At 36.3% G+C, this 14,069-nt stretch overlaps 1 protein-coding gene across 1 annotated transcript in view; it reads right to left on the reverse strand.

Moving 5' to 3' along the window:
- Positions 1–587: 587 nt before the first annotated feature.
- ARL6IP6 (ADP ribosylation factor like GTPase 6 interacting protein 6) overlaps positions 588–14,069 on the reverse strand; it is a 41,907-nt gene continuing 28,425 nt past the window's right edge. Inside the window, exon 4 of the mRNA XM_027560654.1 lies at positions 588–2,016. Within this exon, the coding sequence (XP_027416455.1) occupies positions 1,923–2,016 (94 nt within the window). The 3' untranslated portion in view covers positions 588–1,922. The remainder of the gene's footprint in view (positions 2,017–14,069) is intronic.

A 14,069-nucleotide genomic window follows, 5' to 3' on the forward strand; every position in this document is an offset into this window, starting at 1 on the left:
AGGGATTCCCTGGATCCTGCTGGGGCTGGACCCCGGCACCAGTCCAAAAGAAACAGAGCTCCAGAAGAAGTAGCTTAAGAGATACATACTGAATATTTATATGTATCCATATTATATATAGTATCTTATATTTACATGTAAATGGTCTACTAGATTTTTCTTAGTCATAAGACATAAAAATCAGGAAGAAGTTATCCAAATTTGAGGGTGTTGGGGAGTTTTTGGGGGCAGAGAGAAGAAAAACTGACTCTGTTAGTTGTACATTCCTTTGCAATAGAACAGTTGCTGGGGAAGGGAGCCAAGGTTGCTGGGGAAGGTAGAAGGAGAAGGGTTCGTGGGGTGGGGAAGAAGACAGGAAGCACTACTCTGCAAGGAATAATTAAGCCATGGGATATGTGTGTATGTGAGTGTGTGTGGAATAATTAAGCCATGGGATGTGTGTATGTGTGTGTAACATGTGTGCCTTACAAGAACACCCCCTTCCCCTATTAATCTAAACACTTTAGATAATTTAAATTAGAGAGAGCAGCATTTGGCATTTCCAATGAAAGGTTTTTGAATGGTAAAAAGAAAAAAAAGGTTAAGACTTTTAGAAACATTATTAAATCATTTACTCAGTAACAACAATTAGCAGGTAACATGAACAAATGTATATATTCATTTCCCATTTGGCCTGAATAAGCAGTGCTTATTACTAAATTTGCTACACAGTGCTATCCTAAGGCAGGTTTTCCTATGGCCAGGGAAAACAGTATTTTAAATAGTCCATCTTTCTAAAATTCAAGTGACTATTCCTAAGCAGGTATTTAGAAAGGAATTGGAACAATTAAGGCTTAATTAGAATGAGAACAAAAACAAAACACACAATTACAAAAGAACATTTAAATAGGAAAATAAGGAAACTATACATAAAAAATTATACATGTACACACATTGTATCAAAATACTTTGTTCTATTTTGGTAACCAAATTTTGGAGACTAAAAACAAACTAATTCAAGCATTCCTAAATATAAAAATGTCAAGTCTATATTTATTAAAAACAAGATAGTATTGGTTCTGTTGAAGTAACCACATATGCACCAAGATAAACATTTGGCATTGTGAAAATGGAAAGAGGGGACAGCTTTAAATTTCCTCAGTATTATCACTCCTTAAATACTTAAACTTTTTTCAGTTACTTTTCTGTTAAAAATAAGTTTACTTATTTTTAAATGTGAGGCCAATGTGCTTTTCTTAAAAAGACAAAATACTTATTACAAATGGAAGGTATTAGGTTTGCACCAGATAAAAAAATAACATTTACATTTGCCTAGATGCAACAATTTAAAAAGATACAAATTCAATATATAGTAGGAAAGTATGTAAAAAAAAAAACAAAAAAACCCAAAGAACCATACCCCGTTAAAAAAATAAGTGCACCTTCTATTGATTATATATTGAAAACTAAATATTCTGATTTAAAAGTAGCTTCTACAAAATGTCAAAGTAGTAGGCATTGTTTGCTTTTCTAATACAATGAATAAATAAGAAATATTTCTATCTCAAAAGTACTATCAGTATTTCTTAGCAAAAATGTAGTATATACATGGAAAAGCGGGCTTTGATACAGGATGTTCTGCATCTAGGTTTCTGAGTTTGATTTCCATTAAAACGTTTTCTACAACTTATAAGGACAACACACACAAAAGTAAAAAGATGAGGTAAACATCTTATACTTTTAAGAACTACTTGAAACTGAATACTTATATATTCCCAATGCCTCGGCTCTAGAAAAAGTCCTCCATAATGATGATGATATGACTTATATCTGAACCACATAATGAGCAGCAACTTTCTTGGTCTTCTGAATAGGCAGTGATGTTCTGTTATTACAAAGTAATCATGACTAAGTTTTGTCCAGTACTTTGCTTCAGTGCAGGTTTACATGAGGCACCAAGCTACAGTAAGAGCAGCTACAATGCCATTCAAAATTGCCATACTGTAGCCCATGTGGAAGGAATGCCCGGTCATTTTCCTAGGGGGAGAAAAAAACAGATGAAAAAAGGAAAATGTTATTTGGAATAGCAAAGACACCATCAGTTTTTACTGAAAATGCTTACAACCTGGAAACACGTTTCCCAAACACTGTTTATACATTAACACACAAGTTAAAAAAGAATATTAGACAGCTGCAGGATTAGTAAAACTGTCTTGTTATCAAATATAATTTTTCAATTTCATTAACTGGAGTAAAATGCTGTTTGATCCCCGTAATTTCTTTACTGTGCTTCACAGTCACATGTACCATCACCTAATTCTAAAATATAAATCTTGTTACTAATATATTACAAGCATTTTTTTTTATTTAAATTAACATTGGTTTCCCCACTCTCTTCTTACTGGTAATTTAAAATACATATTTTTTTCCAGTATTTGTCCTACTTGTACCATGTTTTCTTTAGATTACATGAAACTCTACTTTTTCTCTGAGCACTAAAAACAGCACTCGTCCATATGTAAATCATTAACAGATAATGTCTATTATAAACATTACAGTTTTCAACTTAATAGGTTACTTAATTTAGGTGGCTTTCAGTGGGTTCCCAAGTGTCAGTAAAGATGAGGTTTTATGATTACTATGAGGGCCAGCTAGCTCATGGGCACAGATTTCCCCTGACATTTGTTCCCTTAATCATTGAGCAATTTTACTTATTTTACTACATTTTCTTAACACTCTTTACACTAACTCTATTGCAGTAATACTCTTTGCTTATCCTAATAAGGATGAGACATGCTAAAAAGAATAGAAGGTAGTGTCCAGTTGGTGTCAAGAGGCAGAAAAGAATCTTCTCAGTGGATCAATCCAAATCAAGGACATAGAAGGAGGTATACTAGTAGTAGTAAGAATGTCAAGTTGTTAAGTATTAAATAATAAGGGTCCTGGACTGAGAGGGTTACCATGCCCCTTGTCCTCTTTAATAAGCACAAATCAAAGACAGGGAAGAATTTAGATAAAAATTAATATTTGAAGAGCATCTTATTATAATGATTCCAGTCCAGTAAAATCAGGAGCAAAGACTAAAGAATTTACACTTTTCGAAGAACAGCCCCTTTGCATTCACCTGGGACTACAGACGACTTGTAATCGACTTGTATTCTGACAGCCTCCTGTTCTGGTCCATGGGAGTTATTACTCTCTCCACTCAAACCTTCTCATCTGGGACTAGTTTAAGATGCTTCTCATTTGCTCATAAGGGCATTCTACCTAGCTGTATAACCTACTATTTGGTAAAATACAAGAGATAACACTAAATACTTTGCCCCTTTAAGAAAAAGAAATTCCTCTAACAAAAACTGGTGAACAGAAATCTAATTGTAACTGTCAACATTATCATTCATTGTAAAAACAAAACAAAACCTATCACTGACCTGAGAATATTTAAATTCACTCTAACAAAGTTAATCATGGAACAGAATTTCAGGACTTTATTGTTCTCTTTTACTAGTTTGAGACCCCACATTCCAATAAAAATAGAAAAATCTCTAAAGTACAGCTTATTAGACATTAGGAAATTATAATAACTACAATGCTGACATAATTGAATTTTACTGAGATGTACAAGCTCAAATGCTCAGTGGATCTCACAAACCAGTAAAACAATGAATTTTAATAACATTGAAGAAATACTCCAGAGCAGTGGTTCTTATTCTTTCTACCACCTCAGACATACCATGCTCCCACTGTGAACACTGTAGCGGTTGTCATGCATGTACTGCCAGGCAAGGGACTAAAAATATTTGAGCAATTTCTAGTTTAAAATTGCTTTTTAAATTCACATGATTTTCCTCCCTGAAAAAGATATACAGAACCCTTGGCAGGTTTTCTATGACCTACTTGTGACCTTTGAAGTCCTGTAAAAAAACTGAAGGTACTTTGATTCCCCTTTGTCAAATACTCCATAAGACGTTATGGAAAAACCTGAACAAACTTTTGACCAACCCAATATAATTAAAATTAACATGTGACTTCATTTAACATACTAATTCAAAAATTTAACACCTGGCTATTCATTTGACCATTTAAAAATAAATACAGAAACAAACAGAGACCTCAATGACAAAACCAGGATGTTTCCTAAAGTAAATGTTAGAATTCCTAACTGTGGATTTTATTATGCTGAGGTATAGTTCTATTCCACCACAATACATTTCTGAAATCAAAACGGAAATAAATGGGAAACATTTAATAAGAAAAAATACTAGAAAAAAAATATGGTTACAAAGCAAAGCTCATAATAATACAACTCTTTCTATATCCTAAAAGATTAGTTATAAGAAGGTACTATCTTGTTTTGATTCTAAAGAATTCCTTTCTAATAATAATCCTACAAAAACGAACTCATGTGAATCCTGTTAGTGGTTAAGAGTCTGAGAGAGAGTTTTGACGGCCAGCTTTGCCACTTTCAAGGGGTATGAAGCCAGAATTTGACCACTGAGCCTCAATTTCCCAAAATGGAAATACAAAGAAAGTCTACTCTTATAATAAAGTTACGAGAATCAGGTATCTGGCACATAACCAAATAATCAATAAATGTTAGCTGCTATCTACTATGGAAAAGAAAGCTTAGCTATAGATGAGATTCTGAAAAATTCTTTTGATCTTCTACTTCAATTCTTGCTTCTAAGTAAAACACCTAAATCTAGACCCAACCCAAATCAAAACAGAGGAACAGGAACATACAAGCAGACTCAAGAGGTGGAGGGAAGAAAGAGACTGAAGAACTACAGGTTTGTGTTTGTGTGTGCGTTTCTGCTTGGAATTACCCTCTTCCAAAAAGTTCATCATCACTTCTCCCTTTGTAATTCACAAGGGAACTCAAGACTTCCACTATTTAGATCTAGATTTTGTAGTCTGGAAATGTGCTTTCTAGCAATATAGTTATATTGATATCTAACAAACTTGTAAAGTGACTAAATCATGCAAGAACTATACCTTAATTATTTTCATTTATTCAGGAATGGAATACATTTCAAATTTAAGATTCAAGTTAATTCAATGATTCTGGCAATTTAACTTAGTCTTACTTTTGAACTACAAATTAAAGCACTGACTAAGCCACTACCATAAGTCTCAAATAAATTACCCTTATTTCAGAGAGAGACCAAACAGATTGGCAGCTCTTTTTTCATGTTTCGTATTGATTGCTTTTCCTCTAATCATGGTCTGGTTGACTCCTCTAACTGAAGGTCTGTGCTACACAGTGCTGTGCTTAGTCGCTCAGTCGTGTCCAACTCTTTGTAGTCCCATGGACTGGGGCTTTCCAGGCTCCTCTGTCCATGGGGATTCTCTAGCTAAGTATACTGGAGCAGGTTGCCATGCCCTCCTCTAGGGGACCTTTCCAACCGGATCGAACCCAGGTCTCCCTCATGGCAGGCCGATTCTTTACCGTCTGAGCCAATACTACACAGTAGTCTTCACTTTCTTGAAGTCTTCATTCATATACTATATTCATTCCTTTATTTCCTTTCCCTCACATATGTTCCACATTTCAGACATGCTTCTTATGATCGAACTCTTTCAATTTTCAACTTAATACAGTAACATCACTGCCAACCGATTTTTCTCTGAGCAGAAAGCTCTCTGCTTGCCAGTAAGAAACTATATTAAAGTCTTACATTAACAATCAACTGGCTATTTGTCTGTGTCTGACTGGCTCAATAGGAAACAGGATGACTAGTTGATACTAATCTATTCCTTCTTTACACATCTGAGCTGCCTTTTACTGCTCATTCTCTCCCTAGCCAAGAAATCTCTAATGCCAAAAAAATTTTAAGCTGTGTGAGCTCTGACTGGAGTAACTATCAGTTCTTTACCTGGAATCAGAAATTCTTAACCCAAGCCCAAAATCTGTAAGAAAATACTAAACCTCACCATATTTCAATCACTTGCAAAGCATTTCTCTCACATTTCTTTCAGAAACACAAAATGATACAACAAATTACTTGCACAAATTGCTGAGGAAGATGAAACTGTCAGTATTCCAATTAACTTTACCAGTGTTATTTAAGAAATAAGGGTTAGAATTTCAAAGAGAAAGCTTTCCTCCCTGAGGAAATGCTCTCATTAAGGAAAAAACAATATATATTACATTCACCCTTTATACTCTACAGTTCTGTTTTCTGTTGTTGGAGCAAGTCTTTTTCACTTTTTAAATTTTTTTTATTGGAGTTGATTTACAATGTTGTGTTAGTTTCTGCAGTACAGCAAAGTGAGTCAGTTATATATTTATACACATATATCCACTCTTTTAGATTCTATTCCTGCTGCTGCTGCTGCTAAGTCTCTTCAGTCGTGTCCGACTCTATGCAACCCCATAGACGTCAGCCCACCAGGCTCCCCCGTCCCTGGGATTCTCCAGGCAAGAACACTGGAGTGGGTTGCCATTTCCTTCTCTGATGCATGAAAGTGAAAGTGAAAAGTGAAAGTGAAGTCGCTCAGTCGTGTCCAACTCCTAGCGACCCCATGGACTGCAGCCCACCAGGCTCCTGCATCCATGGGATTTTCCAGGCAAGAGTACTGGAGTGGGGTGCCATTGCCTTCTCCAAATTCTGTTCCTATAGGTCATTAAACAGTATTGAAGAGTCTCCTGTGCTATACAGTAGGTTCTTACAGTAGTAGTGTGTATATGTCCCAGGTGGCGCTAGTGGTAAAGAACCTGCCTGCTAATGCAGGAGAGAGAAGGGAGCAGTTCAATCCCTGGGTTGGGAAAATTCCCTGGAGGAGGGCATGGCAACCCATTCCAGTATTCTTGCCTGGAGAATCCCATGGATAGAGGAGCCTGGAGGGCTACAGTCTATGGGGTTGCAAAGAGTCAGACACAACTGAATCTACTTAGCATAGCAAGCACATGCATGTCAGTCCCAATCTCCCAATTTATCCCTCCACCCCCTCTCCCCCTTGGTAACTGTATTTGTTTCCTATATCCGTGACTCAATTTCTGTTTTGTAAATAGGTTCATTTGTACCATGTGCTTATATTTCCCATATAAGCGGTATCATATGATACTTGTCTTTTTCCATCTGACTTACTTCACTAGGTATGATGGTGTCTAGGTCTATCCATGTCACTGGAAATGGCACTATTTCTTTCTATTTAATGGCTGAGTAATATATACTTACCACATCTTCTTTATCCAGTCCTCTGTCAATGGACATTTAGTTTGCTTCCATGTCCTGATTATCTAAATAGTGCTACAATGAACATGGTGATGCACGGATCTTTTTGAATCATGGTTTTCTCTAGATTTATGTCCAGGAATGGGACTGCTGGATCAGACGGTAGCTCTATTTTTAGTTTTAAAGAAACCTCCATAGTGTTTTCCATAGTAGCTGCACCAATTTATATTCCTACCAACGGTGTAGAAGGGTTCCCTTTTTTCCACACCATTCACAACATTTAATGTTTGTTGATTTTTTGATTATGGCCATTCTAACTAGTATAAGGTGATATACCTCACTGTAGTTTTGATTTGCATTTCTCTAGTAATTAGTGACGTTGAGCATCTTTTCATATGCCTTTTGACCAGCTGTATGTGTTCTTTAGCAAAATGTCTATCTGGATTTTCTGTCCACTTTTTGATTTTTTTTTTTTTTTTGGATACTGAGATATATGGACTGTTTATATATTTTGAGATTAATCCCTTTTTGGTTGCTTTGTTTACAAATATTTTCTTCTATTCTGTGGGTTTTCATTTCCTTTATGGTTTCCTTTGCTGTGCAAAAGCTTTTCATTAGGTCCCATTTGTTCATTACTCTTGGAAGTGGATCAAAAAAGATCTTACTGCAATTTATGTCATAGAGTGTTCTGCCTATGTTTTCCTCTAAGAGTTTTATAGTATCCAGTCTTGTATTTAGGTCTTTAATCCACTGAGTTTATTTTTGTATATGGTGGTAGAGAATGTTCTAATTTCATTCTTTTATATGTATCTGTCCAGTTATCCCAGCACTGTTTACTGAGCGCACTGCTTTCGTCCACTGTATATTCTCGCCGCCTGTCATGGACTTGGGGACCGAGTGCATGGCTTTCCCTCTGCACTTCTATCCTGCTCCACTGATCTGTATTTCTGTGTTCTGTGGCACTATCATTTTGTTTTGATTAAAAGTTCTTTATTTTAAAATTTTCTTCTCTTTCCATTAAACTTCACCAAAATTTATAGCATGAGTTCTTTATACCAGGCAATATACATGGGAGACAAAGATGTGTCTAGTGACATAGTGTCCTAAGTGTTAAAGTTCTGCAGACAGCATTACTTAGAAGACGAAGGAGCTGTTTGGTTTGTAGAAGGGGAGAGATTTTAAGTTTAAAAGAACAGTCAGTACCTGAGCTAAAACTGAGTATGATGAAATCAGCATTCTAAACAAATAACAATATGTGCAGGGGCAACATGTAGAGAATGCAGGAAATGGTTAATAGTTCAGCATGGTGAGAGAAGGACTTGGAAAACTAACTCTCCTTCTACGGGGTGGAGGTAGGGGGGTTTAAACCTGGCTCCAATATTTATAGGACTACTTTAGCCTCCTTGAAAATCTAATTCCCATCTTTAAAGTAAGGTTAATAATTCCTCTCTTTAGTGCTCCTGTGAAGACTGAAAGAGATAATATTAACAAGTACTTGTTGCAGTGTCTTGAATGTACTGAGCACAAAATCATTAACCCAATAAATGTCAACCATTATTTTTCATGCTGGACTGGCTGGAGTTAATGAGAGAGAATGAAGAACTGAAGGTGAGGCCAGGTTTCCCACCTTACTGGCTAGATGAAACATCACTCACCATGATAGGGAACCCAAAATACTGGTTGATACAAGTGGAAAATTTTAGATGTGTTAAACTCCAAATACCTATGGGACACTGAAGTAAAAACTCCTAGTAAGCAACAGGAAATACAAATGAAAATTAAAAGGGAGGTTCTCAGAAGACAGACTCAAGATAGGCTAGACAGACTCAGAAGTCTATTTCTCAGAATAGTAGCTTATGAAAAGGGATTCCACAAGTGCCAAGTAGGGATCAGAAAGCTGGAAAGAAAAAACAAAACAAAACAGAAGGGAGCAGTGTCAGAGAAATTAAGAAAGAAAATCATTTTGAAAAAGAATATTAAACTTTCAAATAATGGGTTGAAAATGAATTTTAAATTTTGTAATTAAGAGTTCTGTGGTCAATTTAAGGAGAAAAAATTTTAGTCTAGGAGTGACTGCACAACATATGTGGTAGCAACTAAAGTTCACTGTGAAGCAGGGACTATCTCTTCTCTAGTCTTAAAAGATACTTAACTATGAAGAGATTTAGGCATGAAGATATTTTCTCTAACACAGGAGAAACTTGAATGTTTGTAGAATTAAGTTTGGGCAGGGAGAAGAACCCTTTATCCTCTGAGATACAAGGAAAAATGGTATGACGGAAGTGGATGTAAACTAAGTTTGTAATTAATTTCATGAAAGAGGGAGGAAGAAGCAAGAAGTTCCCTCACAATGACCTTTCATGAAACTGGAAGTGAGGTCCACTGAAAACTAAAATGCAAAGTATGTAGAATAAACACAGAAAAAAAATGGGACAGGGATGTAGGATAGATGGATGTGCTGCTAATCACTTCAGTTGTGTCTGGCTCTGTGTAACCCTATGGACTGTAGCCCGCCAGGCTCCTCTGTCCATGGGATTCTCTAGGCATGGATGGATAGTGCTAGCTAGTAAGATTCTAGTTCAGAATATGAAGGTTGTGAACTCAAGTTATTCAGATCTTAGTTTGGATGATTCATCTCTTAGTCTCTTCATCCTTTCTATATGGACCACAGCACTGGACCCATTTCAGAATGGATTTGAGGTCTTCTGCTGTTGCAACGTTTTGCTAGCTTTGTTGCAGGCTCTCTCCTACCTGACCTTCCTTTTACCTCTATAACTTTACAATTTTTCAGGGCAGGCACTTCATCCTTCCTTCTCTGCAAAGGCCTGGTAAAAGGAAGCTAGTTTTACTTATAGTTCCTAACAACTGTAACCAAGTTTTGATGTATTTACTTTGGCTTCCCATTTTAAAGTTTCTATTATAATTATTTTTCTTGCCAACAACTTATTTCTCCTAGTTGATTTCTTAATCCTGAAAAACACTTACTGTACCTGGTAAAAAAGTAACTTGTAGACTCACAATCTAAAAGAAGTGAGTAAAGTTAATACAACGGGTTTTTATAACTGTCTTATGTTGTTCTGTGTGTGTTTGCTCAGTCATGTCCGAATCTTTGCGACCCCATGGACTGTATCTTGTCAGGCTCCTCTGTCCATAGGATTTTCCAGGCAAGAATACTGGAGTGAGATGTCATTTCCTTCTCCAATAACTGTCTTACTTTGTTATAATTTTAAACATCCTCAAGCTGTAAGCTTTCTTGTTTGTTCAAATGGCCTTTAGAGGACCCTTTATCACTACTTTATCATCATTTATTCACTAAAACTTAGATGTTCAGTAAAAGTTAACGCATTTACCATTTAAGTGTGAAGGAATTACTATGGGCTTCCCTTGCGGCTCAGTTGGGAAAGAATCCACCTGCAATAAGGGAGACCTAGGATCAATCCCTGGGTTGGGAAGACCTCCTGGAGAAGGGAAAGGCTACTCACTTCAGTATTCTATCCATGGGGAAGTAATTATTATAAATTACTTCCATTTTATTATTATTATTATATTATTATATTTTATTATATATTATATTATTATATTTTTATTATTATTATAAATTACCCCATTTTATAATGGGGTTTTAAAAAAAGTGTGTCATATCCTGACATCTATAAAACTAAGCTGAACAGACAAGCCCACTTGATCTTACAAACATATATGTGTGTGTATATACATATATTTCTTAGATCTTTAGAAACTTTATAAGTAATGTCTAATTTCAGAGTGGTCCTCTAAGGAAGGCTTAGCAAACTAGGACACACCTGTCCTGCCACCTGTTTCTTTTTATTGGAAAATAGTCTCACTCATTCCTTTATGTACTGTCTTTGGCTGCTTTGGTGCTACAGTGGCAGAGCTGAAGAGTTGTGACAGGGACCACATGGCCCACAAAGCCAAAATACCACTTGGTCCTTTACAGAAAAGTCTGCCAACTTTTGTCATAAAGGCTTCCTATTCAAAGTATAATCCATAGATTAGCAATATATTAGCCTTGCCTGGGAATTCCAGGCAAGGCTAATTCTGAAATAGAGAATTCTGAACACAGAATTTCAGAATGTACCCCGACATACTGAATCAAAATCTCTTCAGCCAGAACCTCTAGTGACTCTAAAAACCTCAAAGTAAATACTATTACTATTAGGAAATATATAAATTAGCAAAGAGATTTCCTAAGAGATTATCACTTCAGAAATCTATCCCACTTCAAAAATCTATCCCAATTGCTTTACACTTGAAAGCTTCAAAGTTACTACAGTTTTAAACAAAAAAATACATAAGTTGAACAATGATAAAACGTATTTGTTTCACTTTATCATTATGTTCCTAAAACAGATTTTGACTTCTTTAGAATGTTATAGGACAGATAACTCGAATAAGAAATCAGGTAAGAAACTATGCAGAAGTTAAAAAAAAATTCTCCCATTTGTCCCTCTCTTGTTTTTGTGTATATTTACATTGCTAAGACAGTGGCTACACATTGGATGCATTGTACAACTGTGTATGCATATATACATTTGTATTTCTTTTGCCTTTAAAAAAAATACATTTTGAAGTAATCTGTCAGGAGAAAATACAGCAAAATATTTTTAGAATGAAGTGCCAGAGAATAAGACTAAAACTATCATATTAGCTAGTTTACCAGATTGTAAGTCTAACCCCTCAAGAAAATTAGAGACACCAAGGGAACATTTCATGCAAAGATGGGCACAATAAAGGACAGAAATGGTATGGACCTAACAGAAGCAGAAGATATTAAGAAGAGGTGGCAAGAATACACAGAAGAACTGTACAAAAAAGATCTTTGAGACTCAGATAATCACGATGGTGTGATCACTCACCTAGAGCCAGACATCCTGGAATGTGAAGTCAAGTGGGCCTCAGGAACCATCACTACGAACAAAGCTAGTGGAGGTGATGGAATTCCAGTTGAGCTATTTCAAATCCTAAAAGACGATGCTGTGAAACTGTGGTACTCAACATGCCAGCAATTTGGAAAACTCAGCAGTGGCCACAGGACTGGAAAAAGTCAGTTTTCATTCCAATCCCAAAGAAAGGCAATGCCAAAGAATGTTCAAACTACCGCACAATTGCACTCATCTCACACGCTAGTAAAGTAATTCTCAAAATTCTCCAAGCCAGGCTTCAACAGTACATGAACTGTGAACTTCCTGATGTTCAAGCTAGATTTAGAAAAGGCAGAGGAACAAGAGATCAAACTGCCAACATTCGCTGGATCACCGAAAAAGCAAGAGAGTTTCAGAAAAACATCTATTTCTGCTTTATTGACTATGCCAAAGCCTTTGACTGTGTGGATCACCACAAACTGTGGAAAATCCTGAAAGAGACGGGAAAACCAGACCACCTGACCTGCCTTTTGAGAAATCTGTATGCAGGTCAGGAAACAACAGTTAGAACTAGACATGGAACAACAGACTGGTTCCAAATAGGAAAAGCAGTACGTCAAAGCTGTATATTGTCACCTTGCTTATTTAACTTATATGCAGCGTACATCATGAGAAATGCTGGGCTGGATGAAGCACAAGCTGGAATCAAGATTGCCAGGAGAAATGTCAAAAACCTCAGATATACAGATGACACCACCCTTATGGGAGAAAGTGAAGAACTAAAGAGCCTCTTGATGTCACAAAGTGAAAGTGGAGAGTGAAAAAGTTGGCTTAAAGCTCAACCTTCAGAAAACAATGATCATGGCATCTGGTCCCATCACTTCATGGCAAACAGATGGAGAAACAGTGGAACAGTGGCTGACTTTATTTTTTTGAGCTCCAAAATCACTGCAGATGGTGACTGCAGCCATGAAACTAAAAGACACGTACTCCTTGGAAGTACAGTTATCACCAACCTAGACAGCATATTAAAAAGCAGAGGCATTACTTTGCCAACAAAGGTCCGTCTAGCCAAGGCTATGGTTTTTCCAGTGGTCATATATGGATGTGAGAGTTGGACTATAAAGAAAGCTGAGCGTCAAAGAATTGATGCTTTTGAACTGTGGTCCTGGAGAAGACTCTTGAGAGTCCCTTTGACTGCAAGGAGATCCAACCAGTCCATCCTAAAGGAGATCAGTCCTGAATGTTCATTGGAAAGACTGATGTTGAAGCTGCAACTCCAGTACTTTGGCCACCTGAGGCAAAGAGCTGACTCATTTGAAAAGACCGTGATGCTGGGAAAGACTGAAGGCAAGAGGAGAAGGGGATGATAGAGGATGAGATGGTTGCATGGCATCACTGACTCAATGGACACGAGTTTGAGTAAACTGTGGGAGGTGGTGATGACAGGGAGGCCTGGCGTGCTGCAGTCCATGGGGTCGCAGAGTCAGACACGACTGAGCAACTGAACTGAAGTGAACTGAAGGTGCAGTTATATTTGGGGGGAATGATGTATTTCAAGTGCATACACCACACCATATACACACATATGTATGTCTAGAGTCATATGGTTTTAGTAATCAAGATTACAAGTACAGAAATAATTATTAAAAAATATGTTCTATATGATTATACTTGTATAAAAACAGAAATATTTACATATGTATAGTTTTTTTTAAATCTGAAGTATAATCTGCAGTCTGTTCACACTAGTTAATTCAGCATTATTCAAAATAAGATTCTGCAGCCATTAACTAAGTTATACAATTCTGTGCTACATGTATTAATTCTATAATCATAAAAATATCAATAAAAAGAAATTTTACATCAGTCACTCTCCTAACAAATAAATTTCTCAATTACGATTTGAAATAGAAATGCTATTAAAATATAAAAGCATTAGAAATATGACTGTGCACTGACTTCAAGGTTTAACAATAATCCTGAGCTAAGGATCATCTTGAAAAACATTTACTTAAAAGATGCTTAA

This window comes from Bos indicus x Bos taurus, chromosome 2 (assembly GCF_003369695.1).
Source record: "Bos indicus x Bos taurus breed Angus x Brahman F1 hybrid chromosome 2, Bos_hybrid_MaternalHap_v2.0, whole genome shotgun sequence".
Classification (NCBI taxonomy): Eukaryota; Metazoa; Chordata; class Mammalia; order Artiodactyla; family Bovidae; genus Bos; species Bos indicus x Bos taurus.